The 18,149-nt window shown below is 47.4% G+C and overlaps 1 protein-coding gene across 1 annotated transcript in view; it reads left to right on the forward strand.

Annotated features, from left to right (window-relative positions):
• PLEKHO2 (pleckstrin homology domain containing O2) overlaps positions 1-18,149 on the forward strand; it is a 29,839-nt gene that overhangs the window by 6,299 nt on the left and 5,391 nt on the right. The window contains exons 3-5 of the mRNA XM_068143470.1: positions 6,334-6,450; positions 13,942-14,046; positions 16,328-16,426. Coding sequence (XP_067999571.1) covers positions 6,334-6,450; positions 13,942-14,046; positions 16,328-16,426 — 321 coding nt within the window. The remainder of the gene's footprint in view (positions 1-6,333; positions 6,451-13,941; positions 14,047-16,327; positions 16,427-18,149) is intronic.

Genomic DNA, 18,149 nt, shown 5'->3' on the forward strand with positions numbered 1-18,149 from the left:
GGGCAGGCAGCCCCGCAGCTGTTTGGCACCCCTCAAGCAGCTCAAATTGTTGCTAGCCAGACTCTTCAGGATTTTGTTTAGCCACTGGTGGATGCAAAGGGAGATTGTGAGGGCCTGCCGTCCTCCTTAAGCAGGGACACAGTCTGGATTTGGCTCATTCTTTCCTTTTACTTGAGCCAGTACTGAGCAAAGGACCCCTGGGAGCCTTGTCTTGGACTTCCCTAGATAATTTGCATGCCTTAAGTTCATGGCCTCATTTGGAGCTGTTTCCAGTCAAATGAGAAATAAAAGCCAAGCCAAATCTATCCTGTGTCTTCATGCAAGAAGAATGAAGATTGCAGGGCTGGTCCTTCTGGGGTGTGAAGGTAGCTCTTTCTTGAGCCAGGTCCTAGGTTCCTGGGCTGGATGGGGCTTCTGCAAGAGCAGAGTTTGCCCCTGAAGCTGGAAATCACAGTGCAGTGCAGAGCACAAGCTACAACCCAGCAAGTTTTGAGCCTAGAGGTGGGTAAGTCTAAGCCCTGCTGGTTTAGGATGGCTAGAAGTTTACGTGCGCATCAGGATGGAGGAGCATTTCTCACCCTGTGGTCTGCACAAGGACCACATGCCCATGGGGTGTCTGACACAGGGGGTCTGGGTCATTCATGGGCATCAGGATGACCTAAAACCAAACTGATGGAAAGCTTCTGTGCAGTGTGTCAAGGGAACAAGAATGGGGAAATGTTTCAGCAGCTGCATTGCTGTGATAGTTTCAGGAACAGCAGGACTGGCAATGAGCTTGGTTCCCTTTTTTTAAAGACACAGTATTGCCCAATAAAGATGATTTGTTATAAATAGTTTAGGTTAAAGGGTATTAGCTCCTCCCATAACCTGAGCCCTCCTGCTCTTCCCGAATCCCAAAGCTTTCTGGAGGCATTTGCTCTTAGTTCTGATAAGTCATAAGGAGTGCAAGAATAATGAGAAGTCAGTGTGAGATAATGAGCAGCTTGGAAGCAAGGGAAAGCAGAGTGGGGTTTCCTCTTACCTAGGGAGGTGCAGCCTGGTCCTGCAAACAGTTTGACCCTCTGCAGATCGCTTCCTGGTGCTCTGGACACCTGTTGAGTCCAGCTGAGGCTTCAGGAACTTCTGGATTCAAAATCCATAACGATGACGTAGGTTTTTTTTTTTGAAGGGCATGCCTTTAAAAACAAGATATATGGAGTCTCTTGTTACCACAAGGGAAAAGGAGGCTTTTAAAGTAAGATTAATTTTCACAGATGTTCCAAAGAAGGAAAAATCCCAATCATTTAAAGGGTTATTTTATTATCTCAACAAGGAAAATGGCATTTGTTAACAACCAGACATAATGTTTTCTGGTAGCCTGCGGATCATGGTAACATCCTGTAATAAACTGCATCTGTAAGCTACAGAAGCTACAGGGTCCCATTATTGTAAATAAGGGATCATGTTAATATCTATAGGCTATTAAACTGGCTTACAGTGAAGTCAAATGTCTGAGGAGAGGAAATTGCTGCAAAATTATCTGGTAGCACAATAGGACAGCATGTGATTGTGCAGACTTACTAGAGGGGAACTAAAGGAAATGGCAATTTTCTGCACTCAGGAGGGGTCCTGTTGGCACAGAACTGAGGCAGTTCATGTTTATTACTGTATTTATCTTCCTTTAACACAAGTTAGGGCAGTGTTGCTGTCTCCATCTTACAACTGGGGAAGAGAGTTTTTGAGATGATAAGGGCCAATGTCAAAGGAGAGTCTGCGGTGCAGTGTGCTATGGTGGCTTTTATTTCTGGAACTCCAGCTGCAGTTTTTCCCCACTGGACTTTCTCCACATACCTGCCTGGCTTTGTGTGACCTTGTAGACTGACACAGCATCCCAGAGGGATTGTTCAGTGCTTGCTGAATCGGAGCCCTAGAAGAAGGAAGGAGATAAAGCCCCAGGCAACAGAAACACAAGCATCTTTCTGTGCGTATCCTACGTTAGACCTACATGGGTTAAAGAGGAGGGAGGTCAGCTTCCAGATGGGAGGACAGGTTTAGAGGCTGAGTATTTCATCTGGTCTGAGCCCATCAGATTTCCAGGAACTGAGCTAGTGATTTGGAAGAGTTTTGCTTTCGTCAGTCACTGATGAATTCAAGCCTTTCACCAAGAGGTGCTAAGATTGCTTCTACGTAATCACATGAGCCTGGCTGCACTTGTAGCTGAGCTCTGTGTGTGCAAACCAAGAGCAGAGGGGATGGCCAACACGAGATGCAGGCTATAATGTGTCACTAGAAAGTGCATCTGAGCAGAACACAAATACTGTATTTATCCTCATCAGCTGCACTCTCCTGGAATGTGTTCCTGACCGGCCCTGGGAGTGTGTTTGCCATATTGCATCTGTTAGTCAGGCTTTTGGTTGGATTTAAAGCAGAGCTACCTCCTGAAGGCAAATTGCAAATAGCTATTGTATTACCTGGAGCAGACTGGGGGGGTGGAGGTGGAGGGAAGTCATCCCAGCTGGCTTCAGGTTTCTTTCAGTGGAGGTGAAATGAAGGGAGATGGATTTCTTGTTATCTCCTGAGCCTCCATCTACAGCACCCCACATCTGTACCCTCATGTAAATGAAGACTCAGATGTTTGTATGATTACAGACCCAAACAGCAGGAGAGGAGGCACCGATGCAAATTTGTACAGTTCTGGGGTGCTTAGATCCTGAGGAGCAACTCAGAAATCTCGTGGGGAAGGCAGGCTGTGTGCAGGCCCATGCAGAAGCAAGAAAGTTCTTTTCTAATGGGGTTTCTTGTCGTCTTGTCTCTGCACATTCTTGCCAGAATAAAAATTAAGCAAAAGTACAGAAAGCATCTGCAAAACAGGCAGTCCTGTGCAGACTACACAGATCAATATCATCCTGCCATGGGCTGGAGAGAATTGGTCTTGGGTTGTTATTTCTTTTAACCTAAACAGTGCAGCTAGTAGTTAAAAGTTTTTTCTTGTTGTCAGGGGGTGTTTTAAAGAGTATTATTTGGCAGAGGAAAAAAAAGCCCTGCTAGACAAAGAGTCTTGTAGAGACCAAAGGATCCACTCAGCATTTAACAGTCGTGCAGTTAACATCTGCATTGTGCCCCTGGTAAAGTGATTTACTGAAACACTTTGAGATCCTCAGATGGAGAAGTGAATTATGATTTCAGGCAGGCTAGGCGTTGAATGGAAGGTCATAGTCCACGGTTGGGTGTCACTGAAGAGGTCCTTGCTGGCAATTATACCTTCATATAAACATGGGTCATTGTTGCCCTTTTTATCAGCTTTTTTGAAGGAATTTGTTTGACAAGCATGGTGCTTTGGTTAAGCACATGCATTAGTATGTCGAGGTGTTTCATTTTCTTCTTAAGGGACAGGTTTGCAGACACACACATGTTGAAGTCGCAGTGTCTGCGCCACAAGTAGCTAATGGAATTGGTTTTCTGCATTAAATCATCCATCCTGTACCAGGATTTTAAGTGTCTTATTGATTGTCCCTTACAGCAAGGACAAAAGCAATTTTAAAAACAAGCCCTAAAATCTGTAGAGGAAGAGAGAAAGATGGCCTGAAGGAGGTTCCCTGCCTTACTCAAGGGCAGCACCACGGGACAACCTGGCTGGATGTGGGCTGCAGGGAGGTGTGATGACTGAATGGGCATTCAGCCTTTGTGTCTCAGGACAATGTAAAAGGATTGCTTTAACTTCTTCAGATCACTAGAGACCAAATGGAGCAGGAGCTTGTCCAGAAAAGTGTCTGAGACCCATGTGTCAGGGCAGGACTCTGGAAGTGACCTTGTCTCTGTATGATGCTGAGTATCCTTCAGGTCCCAGGAGGCTGAAGGGACCTGGAGACCTGTGGCAGGCTCAGGTCTTTCAGTCTTTATCTTAGTGGGGCAGGGCAAACATAAAGGATCTCTTTGTGACCCAGGTAGGCTCACAGAGAGGGGATGGCTGCATGCCAAGAGTAAAACAGAGACAAAAGCCCCATTCTGGTGCTCCCTGAACTCAGATGCTTTTGCTTTGCTACAAAAGGAGACATGGAGTTTCCTTGTTTCTCCAGTTGCTTTCTTCTCCACCACCCCTGAAGAGGATAACTCATTTGAGAAGTTCAGGTTTCTGAGGGACCCATAGCTTGCACAGTCCAGCTATGTCTGTGGGAGGCAGGGTCAAGCTAAGTCCCTGGGAGGCAGGGTCGTGTATGGCCACGACGTTGCTGCCCTTTTTCCCTGGTCAGGGCAGAGTTCCCAAAGCCTCCCCAGGGAGGATAGGGGCAACTGGAAGGCAAGAGGCAATGTCACAGCAAAACCACAGTTCTCCACCGTGCCAAGTCCTTCTTGTCCCCCAGCTTGGTGCTCCACTGCTCTTAGGAAGCAGAGACTCACACAGGATCAAAGGGAAGGTTACTCTTCAAGAGGGAAGGATGGCATGGACAAGGAGGGTGACATTCAAGGCTTTGCTGGGGACACAGCTGCTCTCAAGAGCGGGAGGGTGGGCAGGAATCTTCCTGCTCATCCCTGGTCAGAGTGCTGTCAAGCTGCCTATGTCCTGAGCTGGTAACTGCACCAGCCATGCAGGGCTGTGATGTGGGCGGTCATCCACCAAAGGCCAGGATGAGATCACCCCTCCCTGAGGCATGTATTCCTGACCTCACCCTTCTCTCTCATTTGTTGGCCGCTGAGGGGTTATTATTTCCATCCCTGTCCTTTTGCAGTGACATTGCGATACCAGGATTGCAGCAGGAGCCTTGTGCCTTCAAAGGGCTCAGGAACGTCAGCAGGATTTTATCTGCTGGGTTTTAGGCTCTAGCAGGATTAATCTCCTCCTCCTCCTATATACTTTCCCAGTTCTCTGGTCACATTCACTTACTCAGTGTTAAATGAAATAAACAGTAATGTCATTAAAATAATAAGCCTAAATTAGATCCAGACATCCCTCAGTGGCTCAGAATTTGCTCTGTCTACCAGCATTGGCTCTGCTGGGCCCCCATACTCAGACAGGAGGGTTAGGAAAAAACCCCTAAACTCAGGCTGAGCTCTGCACAGCAACTTAAATGTCAAGTGGTAAAGGGAGGAAATTCCCTGCAGCCCACTTCCCTCTGAACTCTCCATTCCCTGCCTCCAGCCACGCAGCAGCTTCCTGGCTGTGACATGTTTCCTCATCCCACACCCCCTCTCCGCTACAGGAATTGCTAAATACAAACTCGCAGGGGCAGGAGGAGCTGTCTGGGGAGCCGAGCCTGAGCTGGGGATGGTTGGGGATGGTCATGGCCAGTGGTTTTAATTTAGGATGGTAATAGAGAGGTTCATGAGGCGTGCTGACTGCAGCACTTTGCCAGCGAGAACTGCCCTGTGATTCTCACTGCTTATTTGTGTAATGCTTAGCAAAAGGCAGCTTTGGTCTCTTCTGGTCTCCTGAGACACAAGGAATATTATCTGCCTAGCCTTACACTGCGATTCCTATTAGGGATGGTGCTCCACAGCTGAACTGAGCCACGCACCATGTGTGGAATTTTAGTTATGTTGCTGGGAGAAACGAGCCAAGATCGCGGCCGGCAGTCCTCAGTGGAGATACACCAGAGATAAGTGCTCCCCACCGAGACGCTGGCCCTGACAGCTTTGCTGGCTGCATGGGGCTCTATTTCCATCCTAAGCATTTTGACAGCTCAGAGCATGGCTCAAGAGGAGCATGTCCCAGTCACACAAGGATCCCACTGACCTTGCTGAGGCTCTTATCTCCGTTCTGCCTTGGCCTTCCTGAGGGCTGCTTGAACCATACAATCATTTCAGTTGGAAAAAACCTTTAAGATCATCAAGTCCAACCATTCTCTAACTCTACCAAGTCTGCTGCTAAACCATGTCCCTCAGCACCACAGCTCTGTTTCAAACAGCTCCCTGGGCACCACACCTACATGGCTTTCCCATCTCCTCCAGAGATGGTTTATGTCAGTCAGACCCATCACAATGCTTGTGTCATTTTCCCTGTGAAAATGCAGAATAGCTTCTCCTGTGTTCATTGTGGGAGGAGGTAGTGCTACTTCTGGCTGCATATCCCTGGCTGAGGCCAACAGAGATGGCAGAAGCTGGTGTTACTGTCTACGACATGTTATTTGCTCAGCCACTGTGGACCACTAGCCACAAATCAGCCTGTAGCTTAAAGGTTAGGGTGTTTTCTTAGTGAGATGCCAGCCTGATTTATGAGGGCTTGCTGTCTGCATGCAGGTTATTTTTAAGGCAGAAGAGCTTTTAGACAGATACAATGGGAAGACATGCAGAGTTTGATGGCATATGATTGATCTCACTGCCTCCTATTCATCATAATGCTTCATTCCCTCTCTGCAGGATGAACAGAAATGCATAGAAACAGTGGAACTGGAGAGTTATGACAAGTGCCAGGAGCTGCGTGCGCTGCTGAAAAGGAAAAACCGTTTCATTTTAATCCGCTCCCCGGGTAAGAAGGTAGGATTGCCTTTCTCATCACCCTCAAGTCTGCTGACTCAAAAACCAGCTCCCAGGCAGCTGCACCCAGAGCAGAGGAAAGGCTCTGAGATGTAGCCCTGTGACAGCTGGGAGAAATGACCTACAACTGTGAATCATGGAATGGTTTTGGGTAGGAAGAGATCTTTAAAGCTCATCTAGTCCAACCCCTTGCAGTCAGCAGGGACATCTGCAACTAGAGTGGGTCGCTTAAAGCCCCAAACAACCTGACCTGGGATGGAGCTTTTACCACCTATAGCTCATAAGAAGGAACACTACTGTCTTGTAGACTTCTTTTATAGTCCTGGGGAAAGGGTTTTCCTGCAACTCAGCTTTTTCCTCTTAATATTTTTCTTACCTTGTAATTTTCTTTCTCCCAGTACTTCCTGAGCAGTGGGGAATGACCAAATGGTTTTTTGCCCATGTGCTCTGAGTGAGGAAGTGTTCCTATCCCAGCTGTACATGCTGCAGGTTTGCCCAAGTCCTAGTGAAATCAATGATCTTAATCCATGTACTGAGACAGTTCTGGAGTTGGAACCCTTGATTTGAGGAAACCCCAGTGCAAAGTTACTTGCAGCCAAACAATTCTTAGGAGAAAAGAAATTTTCCAGAATGTATGAAACTCTACATGTTCCAGCACAGCATCTGGTTAGATTCAGGACCTAACAATCAGGCTGTTGCTGCACAGAAGCTGAACTTCCACCTGAGCACTGACTTGCCTTACTTCCTCTGTAGGTTCATGATCGCTACACATCTCTGGAAGTTCTTATTTCCTACATTCAGTATCCCTATGGGCTAGGATGCTTCTGTTGTTGCTCTGAAGCATCACACTTTGACCTGAGAGATCTCCCTGATCTCTGATGCAAACCTGAGAGGTTCTGAGGGAGAAAACACATTCACTTCCATAAGAATGTGAACAGGCAAAAATATCAACTTGCCTGAGCTCCCCCATCTCCATGTTGTTTAAATAACTGGAGATTGTTTAGTCCTTGTTGTCAATGTTGCTTTTTCTTTCACTCCAGTCACTTAGTGTTTATTGGTATAATAAGACCCCAGCTGAGGCCAGAACATCATTGTGATAAATTTCATTCAAAACAACAAAACAAAGATTGTCCTGCCCAAAACACTCACATGGACCAGAGTGGGGGTGGAAGGAGAAGGCAAATGATGTTACACTTGCAAGCAGGCACAGCCTGTACTGGGGAGAAAAGTGAGATTAAACACCAGGCACCAAAGTGATGATAGCCTGGAAATTTGCACCATGGGCTGGTGAGCTCCTGCTCAGCACCAGATAACAAAGCAGTAAGTCTCTCCAGTCCAATGAAGCTGTGGTGTTTGGTTTAGAATGTGACTAATCAGAAATATGTCAATTTTAGACCAAAAGCAGCAAACCCTGGAAGGTTGGTGTGTTTTCTGGAGGATGGCTCAGAAACTGCAAGGGTACACCTATTCCCAGGAGGCAAATAAAAGCCCATGTGCTCAGAGATGGGCAGCACAGTAGGGATTATGACTATTTGCAAGTGTGATAGCTGTGTGCTTCTCTACACTGCTGCCTGAATCAACACGGGGAGTGAGAACTTTGCCTAATTCTTTCATTTCTTGCTAGGAAAATGATTTGCCCAGACTGGGCCCCAAAAGGTTGACTCCATCCTTCTAGCATGCTGGCAAGCTTACAGCTCCCCCCATTTTTTCATGCCCCTGACTAAAGGGAGACCTGGATAGAAGCTACTTTATATAAGGCTCTCTTGGTGAAAGGAAGGGCTTTTTCAAATGAAAAGTTCCCTGTTTGTGGCTCTCCTCCCACCCTCCTTTTGGCTGGGAATCTGGTGAGGGTGTTGACACACAACATACTTTGGCAGATGTTAGAGCAGGCTTCAATTAGGAAGCCAATGTACACAACTGTCCTTCTTCTGTTTTGAAATTGCAGCTGTGGCGATCTATATCAGCTAAACATTTCCCATTTGGGAAGCTTGCTGCCATCCACAGTTTAAAATCACCCTGTGAGCTGCCTTGCCAAGCCCTGCCAGATCTTGCTTGGCCCTTGGGGTTTTTTTGCCCCCTCTCCTGAGCACAATGCCGAGGAATGCAGAAAGCTAGTGAGTTTGTGGGACTTAGGGACAAGCTGGAAAAAGACATTTCTGCTTTAGTACACAAATGGGAGTTTCCCAATTGAAAACAGGGAGCCCAGTTTAGGGGAATTCCAGTTTAAATCTTGGATAGGATGTACTTGAAGAGCAGAGGACTTGAATTGGTCAGTTAACATTACTCTGCAGCTAGAGTTCACCCAAATGAATAAGTTGCTTTGCTAAACACTGGCCTTCAGTGCCCCAGATTCTGCTTGACCTGTTAACAAGGATGATGTTTTTGTGAAGCTGTGACAATATCAGTATGTCACATGCCTGCACTAGTGTGAAACTGAAGCAAAATGCAGCTGGAAGTGTGCAAAAGACCCCTTCTGCTTAGAAATCTCAAATACTTCTTCTGCCCATGTGAATTAAGTAAAGCCTGTTGGATGTGGAGAGCTGAGCTTGTAGGAAAAGGCAGCAGCCTTGGCCTGGAGACTTTAAAATGTACTCAGGATGCAAAAAGCAGTGCAAGTGATGCTTGGTGTAAGCATCCTGGAGGCTACAGAGATTGGTATGGTATTCAGTGGCTCCAAAAGCCTTCAGCTGCAGAGAAGTATTAAGAATGGGAAGAAAGAGAGTGGTAGTAAGGGAGAGTCTAAGAGCAGGCCTTACAGCTCCCCACACATGTTTTGCTAGAGCAAGCTTTGCACCTGCAGTCAGAGGTGGAAACTTCCATTGCTCATTTTTCCCTTCATTGACTTTGGAGGTACCTGCAGCTGCCTTCATCAGGGGCCCAGATTGGAAAGTGCAGTAGATTCCAGTGAAGCTCTTTTGCTCTCTGCATGGAGTCATCTGCTCCTGGGGTCTGCCAGTTTGGCAGAGATGCTGTGTTATTGCCAGGGATGAGGTAGCTCTTGGTTCAATTGCAGAAAACCACAAGAATCCCCCAGCTGACAGTCCCTTGGCTTCCACTTTTCCCTCCATGATCTAACCTGACAAAATCATGTAGAAGAAGACAGGAAATGACCTCACTTCTGGCAGACAGACTCTGGTGCACTCTCAGTAGTTCAAGATGTTACTGACCCAGCTCTGGTTTCTGCTGGAGGTGACTACCTTGTGCCAAAAATTGGCAGAAAGGAACACATTCCCACACCTAAACCAGAACAGAATCACAGAATAGTGGGGGTTGGAGGGGACCTGTGGAGATACTCAGCTATCTGGAGCCTTCTCCTCTCAGACTGGAGAAGGGAAGGCTCCTGGGATGCCTTATTGCAGCCTTCCAGTACTTGAAGGGGGCCTACAAAAAGCCTGGGAAGGGATTTTTTTCAAGGCCTTGTAGTGGTAGGGTGAGGGGGAATAGCTTTAAGCTGGAAGAGGGACATTTAGACTGGGTATTGGGAAGAAATTCTTTACAGTGAGGGTGGTGAGACACTGGAACAGGTTTCCCGGAGAGGTTGTGGATAGCCCCATCCCTGGAAGTGTTCAAGGCCAGGTTGGACGGGGTCTTGAGCAACCTGGTCCAGTGGAAGGTGTCCCTGCCCATGGTAGAGGGGTTGGAACTAGATGATCTTTAACATCCCTTCTAACCCAAACCATTCTATAATTCTATGATTCTGTATCTACTCCAACCCCCCCTGCTAAAGCAGGTTTGCCTAGATCATTTCACTAGCAGTTCACAGTCCGTTTTAGCCCAGCCCCACTGAACTGAAGCCAACAGCAGGCTTTGCACTAAAGGAGCTGAGGAGCAAGCACAGGATTCTGTCATTCCCCTCTGCTGCAGATCAGCAGCATCCAGCAGAACTCCTTGGCAAAGAGCTAGTATTGGAAAAAGGTCTTAAACTGCAGCTCTACACTTCTCCAAAGCTTGTCTGTTAAACCATTCAGAGCAGGTACAATGGCCTGACCCAAGGAACGCTTCCCATTCCTGGAAAGCAGGGTCAGCATAGCCGTAAGACTGTCACTGCTTGAAGAGTCTGATGCCTCTGAGAAGACATGGAACAATCAGGGAGGCTGTGCTCGCTGCTGTCATGGATGGTGACCCATGTGTGAGCCTCTTGTTGCATGACATCCAGCCAGTGATTCAGCAGGGGCTGGCTGGCTGTGCTGTGCTCCGAGTTAACGGGCAGTAAATTGCATAGTCTGTATTCATGCCTTACAATGGTCACTATCACGTTGGGTTTAGCCATGACAGGTTTTCCTGGCACAGCAGCCTGTTGTTTATGGCATGACTCAGTCTCAGCTGGCTTAGCAAGAAGGAGAGCAAATGCATTACTGTGCCTGCTGCCCTCTTATTCTGGTGTCAGTGACTCTCTGCCATCAGTTGCTGTGGAGAATTGACTCTGCTGAATGTTTTGTGGGTAGCATCCATCTTCAGGTGCATCCTATGATATTTGTGAATACTCAAGATTCAAAGATAATTTTTTTCTTGTTTGTAGAGGACCTGGGGGTCTCAGACTCCCAGATGGCTCCAGTGGCAGGCAGGACTGACACCAACTCCTCCATCTCTTCCTGCCTCTTCTCCTCAGCCATCTGCTTCATAGAGAGTGTCCATCTCATTTCGGGTTAGCCTCCAGTGCTCTGGCCCAGGACACAATCCACAGATGGATGCAGACAGACAAGGGACATCAAGACAACAAAGAGACTCTGCCTGGCAGCACCCCAAGTATCAGCAGCCTGGCTTTTCCTTGTTATCTGTGGATATTATTCTAAAAAGGAGACAAAAGCTTTCAAAGATAACTGAGCATTCTGGGAGGAACCTGCTGTGAGCCTCAAAGCTGGCCCTCTGTATCACAGCCACAGGGGCTGTGCAAGCAGGGAGTAGGGTTCCATGCAGTGTTCTGCTTGCCTGCCCTCACCCAACCTTTCAGGAACTGGAGGGCTCTGTCTGCTGTCACCTTGGGAACATCTTCCCACAAGTCCCTTTTCCTCAGTAGCTGTTGGGACTACTTTGGTGGCAGTGGCCGCTGGTCAGCATTGCACTGTGCAGCAGAGGGCTGTGTGCCAGAGGGACATCTCAGCTTCTCATTAATGATGAACCACCCCCACGAGGCTCCACTCTGCCCTGCTGCAGGGTTGCTGACACCAGCGCTTAGGCACAGTCTCAGCTCCTGGAGGCTGGAGGCTTTTGTTGAGAATGAGGCACAGAAAGTGGCATTAGAAGAGGAAGCTTGAAGTGAGGCAGGAATCTTCCCCTTGAACAACAAGTACAGAGATTTCTAAACCCTGGTGCAGGCTGCCAGGTCTTTGCCAGGCAGTGCAGCAGCTCAGCTGCTCACAAGTAGAGCTTTCTCATAAGCTTTTCTAATCACAAAGCTTTAGGGTAAAATCGTTTCCAAACAGAAGAAAGTTTTTAAGCACACACACACAAAACCAGGCCTGCCTGGACTCAAACAAAATCTGGCTGTTGCTCTCTTTTGGAGCTTTGCCTTCCCCTAGATTTCCTGGTCAGCGTGGCCATTCTGTGCCCCAGACAAAAGGCTCTTTCTCCAAAGGGCTGTGGTTCAGGCCCTAACTGCTCCTCTGAGCTCACAGGAAGACATGTGGTCCTGTCACCTTATGTGCAAACTAATTGAATCAATAATCTTTCCTCACATTGCTTCTTAACTCTCCGCTTGCCGTGCTGGTTGTGAGGGTCTGGCCCTTGGCTGTTGTGGTGTGCGGAGGTAAAACCATGGCACTGAAGGAAGGAGCGAATGCAGAAGGGAAGGGCAGTTGGTTTCTAACTAAACAGCAGGAGTGGGTGTAAAGAGATCAAGCTTTAGTTCTGCAGAATTTGTGATTGTAACTTCAGAAGTTGCTGAGACCCCAAATAGTTGCTGCTTTGCTGTGCCACAAACAAACCAGGGAGCTGCTACCAGCATTTGACTGTCAGTCACCATTAGCTTTGTCAGCCTCATCTTACATAGTTCCTATTTTCCACAGACACTGCTGTGATTTCAGAGTGTGGGGCCTCATTTACAAAAGGCTGAGGCTACAACTGCTTTGGAAGGCAATGGGAAGGTGCAGAATACCTATAGGATGTTAAATACCCAGAAAAATTCTTCTAAAGGAGACCCCATTCGAATGTGTTTTGAACGAGCCTCTCTGGAGCTCCCTTCCCCATGTGCAAGAGGTGGATAATTTCAGGTGCTCTGAAAAGTGATCTTTGAAGCCCCCAGATATTGTACTGATAATCAGCAAAGAGAAGATTGTCAGATTGTGATTCTGGTGTCAGGGCAGGGCTGTAGCAGAGTGCAATCAATAAGACATATTGACCCAGGAGGATAAAACACACGATGGGGTAGCTCGGTGCCACCCCTGTCGTCAGGAAGGGTGCTAGGAGGAACATGCCCAGCAGGCTGAGGCAGGACTGCCCCAGCAACTTTAGGATTGTCTAATGTTTAAGTGCTTGATTTTGCAACTTGATGGTGGTCCTCAGCACAAGAGTGTTGCTGTGTGCCTCTGCAGTGCAGATTAGCTCCACGTGGAGCTGGTCTGCTGCAGAGCCACCTGTAATGTGAAGCTGGTATTTCTGAAGTGTACTTTGGGGCAAAGCTACATAAGACTGGTGAGGTGCTCAGAGAACACAGCAGTGAAATAAATAACACCCTAACTATTGCTCCTGCCGTGGTCAGGAACAGATTCAAAACACTGAGCACAGCCTTGGGACTGCCCTGGAGGAAGGGCAGAGCTGTCTGAGGACAGGCCATACCATAACCATTGCTTCTTCCTTATTTGTGTCTCGTGTTCTTGCCATCCCCTTCTTCTCTAGAACAGCTGTTCAAAGCTGAGAGAGTATCTGTAGCATTCACTGCTGTATTTCTTTGCTGCAAACAGAAAATGGTTCTTTTTCTTCACTGACATTGCCCTAACGCTTCATCACGTCCATGGTCAGCTGAGTCGGGGTTGGTGCAGCCAAGGTCAGAGCCCCAGATTCCTGTATCAGTTCTGTTCTGCAGAGGCACAGGAACAGGGAAGCAGGCAGAGCCTGTTGCACGCAGCCTTCCCATTGCTTGCAGCCTCAGGGGAAGTTGGAGATAAAGTACTTTACTGCAGCAGAACCAGAACAAAATGGTTTGGGCTTTCAGTCTGACTCTCTCTATGCAGTGTGACCAGTGGCTGTACAACCCACTGCTCCTCTAAGAGCTATTCTGAGGGTTTTGCAGAAGGGAGAAACTCTTACTTTCATACCACTTTAGGTACTAGTGGCAAAAATAAAACCACAGCAACAAGCTGTTCAGCACAACAAAATCCTGTTCATGGGAGCTATGAAGTGAAATCCCTGCCAAAGTGCAAAGGAATCCCTAGTTTAAACACAAGCTGGAACTGGATGTTACATAGAAACTGAAGTGATACACAGAGAGCAGAGAGCTACCTCTCTGGTCCTGACAAAGAATGCTAAAGCAAAATTGTCTCTCTGCTTTTGCAGGTTCATGATATCAAATTTCAAGCTCCAACTCTGGAAGAAAAGGAATCGTGGATAAAAGCTCTTAATGAAGGGATCAACAGAGGCAAAAACAAAATATTTGATGAGGTAAGAGGAACAGTTTTCAAAGTCCTGCATTTCTGTATTAATTCTCATCCACTGCTTTTGTAGCTAAAAGCAGAACTTGCCTGAGCCCTCATACACCCTGTCCTTCCTGCATGCCAGCCATGGTTGAAGGGAAGAGAAAGAGCAAGGCAAACCAGGTTGCATCCCCACAGGCTGAGAGCTTTTAGCCACTTCAGTTCCCAGCTCAAGAAGGTAGAATGGGATCAGAGTTTGGGATCAGAGTTCCCCTCTCCCACTGAAAATGAATGGTGCAGAGAAGCAGCTGCAGCCTGAGTTGTGGAGAGCTAGGGCTGCAGCCTGAGGAACTTGTCTTGCTCACAGTGTCATGATCCTCAGCACCAAGCAGTATGGAAATGGAGGTATTTGGTTAGAACATAGCCCAGTCTTCAAGACTGGAAGAAATGACTCATCCACCAGCTATTCTGCCTGCAGTCTGGAGAGAAGTCTGGTGCAAAGTTATTCTGTGGCCTTGGCCAAACCTACCTGCCTGGCCTCAGCACACTTGAACTCCTAAATCTTCCTCCCATCCTGCTGAGCAGAGAGAAGGATAAAAACTGCACAGCCTGGAGCCTGACTAACCTTGCCCTGCTCCCTGTTAGCCTGTAAATCAGCCCTGAGCTAAACCAAAGGAGCAGCATCTATTCTGCAGTTGTTTCAGTAACCAAAAGGAAGTGCACAAAGCCACCATCACAGGAATGACACAAGAAGAAACAGGCAGAGTAATAAGGAGACAAAGCAACCAATGAGATCTATTTTAGCAAAGGGAAACAAAATAAGTTTTGAGAGAAGGGTGAAGTGCTGCAGATACAGTGCTGGAAATGCAAACTGAGAGCTTGGGCTTTGATTTTATTCAGCAGAAGGTAAAAGCAGGAGGAGAAGTTGGAACATTCTCCTTTTTTTTCTGCCTAAGTAAATGACACTCTGTGTCAGGCTTTTGTTTTATGTAGAGGATCCTTGGGCCTCTGGACCAAGTGGGAAGCAACACATGGAATTAAAGGAACCAGATGAGGCCATCAGCAGCCTGAGAGGACAAAACCCAGCAGCAGAGAGCTTAGCAGCCAGGTCTGCTGTCATGTCTCAGTGGAGAGGAGATATGATGTCATGCAAAGTAATGCTGCTCAGCCCTTGCTGGAGGGACCCCATGCCAGCTCATAGCTGCCTGCAGGGGAACAGCACATGTCTAGGGAGTCTGCTTACCCCACTGGCAGTATAGCCAGCTGGGATCTCAGGTCACCTCCAAGCACCGTGGCCTGGGGTTATCCTCCTTAGGAGGATCCAGGTTCTCAGAGGGAGCCAGCCTCTAATTCTCATTCATTCCAGCAAGGATCAAACCTCAGATTTAAAGTGTTACCACACACACCAGACACAGGTCAAGCCCTCAGCTGGCTTGGATTAGCTGTTCCCTACTAAAAGAGCTCTAAACCCACTCTGCCATATCAGACAGGAATTGGGACTCATTTTCCCCTTTAAATCCTTATTTCACCCTCACCAGCTTTCCTTTGTACAAAGGCCAGCAAACCAAGGACACACTGATGTTCCACCATCCCTGGTCACTGGTACTGCCCCTCTGCATGGAGCAAACTCCATCCCTCAGCCATCATAATGTGAGTGGGTGGAGAGAGCCATCAAAGAAATAGCTGCTAGGGTGCTGGGACCTCCCTCCCCACGTGTGGGAAGCAGTGGAGTTCTCATTTGATTCCAGGAAATAAATTTGTTAATCCAGCTAGAGTTGCAATTAATCCAGGTCACTGCTCACACCTTCTCTTCAGCATCCTGCAGTCATTAGAGCTGTAGAAGGGAAGGTCTGTACCCGAGTGCTGCTGGTGCAGTTCACAGTCAGGTCAGGGATATTAATGAGCTTTCACCTCTAAGATGGCAGCAGCAATGTCAGCGCTGTGCTCTGCCACAGGCAGGAGCTGGTCCAAGCCTGGACTGCATCAAGGACAGCAAAGCTGCCTTGTGTCCTCCCTTTCCTGCCCCTTAGGTGGAGGGGGGAGTACTCATCACAGACCTGTGAAGGCTGGCTGCTTTGCTTTGGAGTGTCTGAGGTAAGCAGGGCTCTGTATAGAACAGATCCCCCAAATATCCGTCATGTACACGCAGGGCTTTGCAGGCAGGCTGGGACTAGGTTCTGAATTAACTAGTGATAAAATATTCATCCAAATGCTGCTGCATCCCTTCATGTGTGAGAACTTTATACACATATCTTGAGAAATCAATGATCTCTTCCTGTTTTCTTTCCCTCCTCTTTTCCCTTTCAAAGGTGAAAGTTGACGAGAGCCTTTCCCTGGACCATGTAACTCGGGACAGAGTGAAAGTGGCCCATGGACGCAGGCCACCCACGAGAAGTCACTTAAAAGAGGTAAGGGCACCCACCCTGGGGTGATCCATCTCCCCAGCCAGGATCACCAAGAGCTGCTCCTTCCACCTAGGTACAAAGCACCAGGGAAAACCCCAGGTACAGAGAGCCCAAAGAAAGCTGACAAAGGAAACAGCTTCCTGTGGGAAGAACTGCAGCAGCACCTTTCTAATGAAGCTCCAGGTTACCACATATCTGTAGCTGCTGCAACATGTTAGGATAAATTTATCTTTCCATAACTCTGAGCTGCTTCACCATCTGGTGAGAGCCATTCTGGTTTCTTTTTAATCAGAGGAGACCAAAACTCCTATATTTACTTTCTAAGAGGTGATGATTTTGAGGTCACAGTGGTCTAAAGGTAGAAGAACAGCACAGTCTGTGGGGAGAAGCTGTACTTTTTTATTGAGCCAGCTGGAAAAAGCAGACAAGCTTTCAAGCTTACAAGCCCTTCCTTAGGGCTGAAACAGAATACATTACTCTCCCAGTCAGTTTTATGGACTAACCTGTCTGCTTTTAACTGATTTTCTGTATCTGTGACTTGAAAACAATGAAAGAAAGAAAGAAAGAAAACCCATCACAAAATAAACCTGCAGTTCATTTCCATGGGAGAGGTTTGATTCCTAATGTTTGATTCCTATGATTGGTGAAGAAGTTTCCACAGAGAGATTGATATTTTAGCAGAGCATTCACCTCAGCCAAGGAAGGTGTTTTATCCAACCTTCTTCCATTAGACTTCCAAGATGTTGACTTACGTGTCTGCACAGCATTTGGATGACCCTCGTGCAGAAAGCGAGATGCCCCAAGACTTTTTACTTTGCATAGAAATGGAGGCAGAGTGTCTCTTCTAAAGAAATGCATAGAAATGAATCATGAATTCCCAGCCACCACTCCTCCAGGAAACCGCAGAAAAAAACATGACAAAAGTCACCGCAGCAACGAAGTGTGGATACTCTGTTGCCTAATATGGGGTTGGTAAGGTAGGAAGCCCTTCCCCAGGCACTAAAAAGATCTCTCTTCCCTGCTCAGCTCACTATTTTTACAAACTGCCTCCAACATTAATAATCCATAAGGCCTCTTGCCTTCAGCCAAATTCAGGGGAAACTAACTCACAAATTGTGAAGCAGGAATGAGGGGAAAGGGAGAGGACTGAGCCTGAAGAAAGATGTGTATCATGGCTGCTGCCTGCAGTAGCATGAAGGAAATGGGATGAACGATGATTTTTGGTGTTAGGGCCAAGATGCCAGGATGCAGCTTGCCTTTATCTTTCTGATAGGCTGGAAAGGCAAACAGAGACTTTAACTAAACCCAGCACTGCAGGAGCCTGGCCCTGGCTGCAGCTATGCCTTTGTGTGGTTTTGGGTTCCTTCACACAGGAACTGTCACCGCTTTTCTCCCTCTGGGCCACTGAGCTTACACGCTGCAATATCTCTACTAAGTCCATCCTTTTTAGGAAACACCCCCTACTAGATCAGTTTGCACACAGCTTGTGGTTTGGAGGAGGTTTAACCAGCTGAGGCTTGGCCCCAGTAAGACAGGGATGTCATCGGCTTGGAGGAAGCAAGCAAAGGCAATGGTTTTACAATAGTATTCATGGCCAAGTGATCTAAAGGTCAGCTTGGCTTATGTGTTCAAGTAAAAATGTGACAGTGGAGAAAGCAGGTGTGCTTTGGGTAGACATGTTGGAAATGAAGAGGGCAGAGGGATCCAGCTACCACAGGATAAAGAA

This window comes from Melanerpes formicivorus, unplaced genomic scaffold (assembly GCF_026170545.1).
Source record: "Melanerpes formicivorus ecotype bairdi unplaced genomic scaffold, bMelFor1.0.p_v2 SCAF_10, whole genome shotgun sequence".
In the NCBI taxonomy this organism is placed as follows: Eukaryota; Metazoa; Chordata; class Aves; order Piciformes; family Picidae; genus Melanerpes; species Melanerpes formicivorus.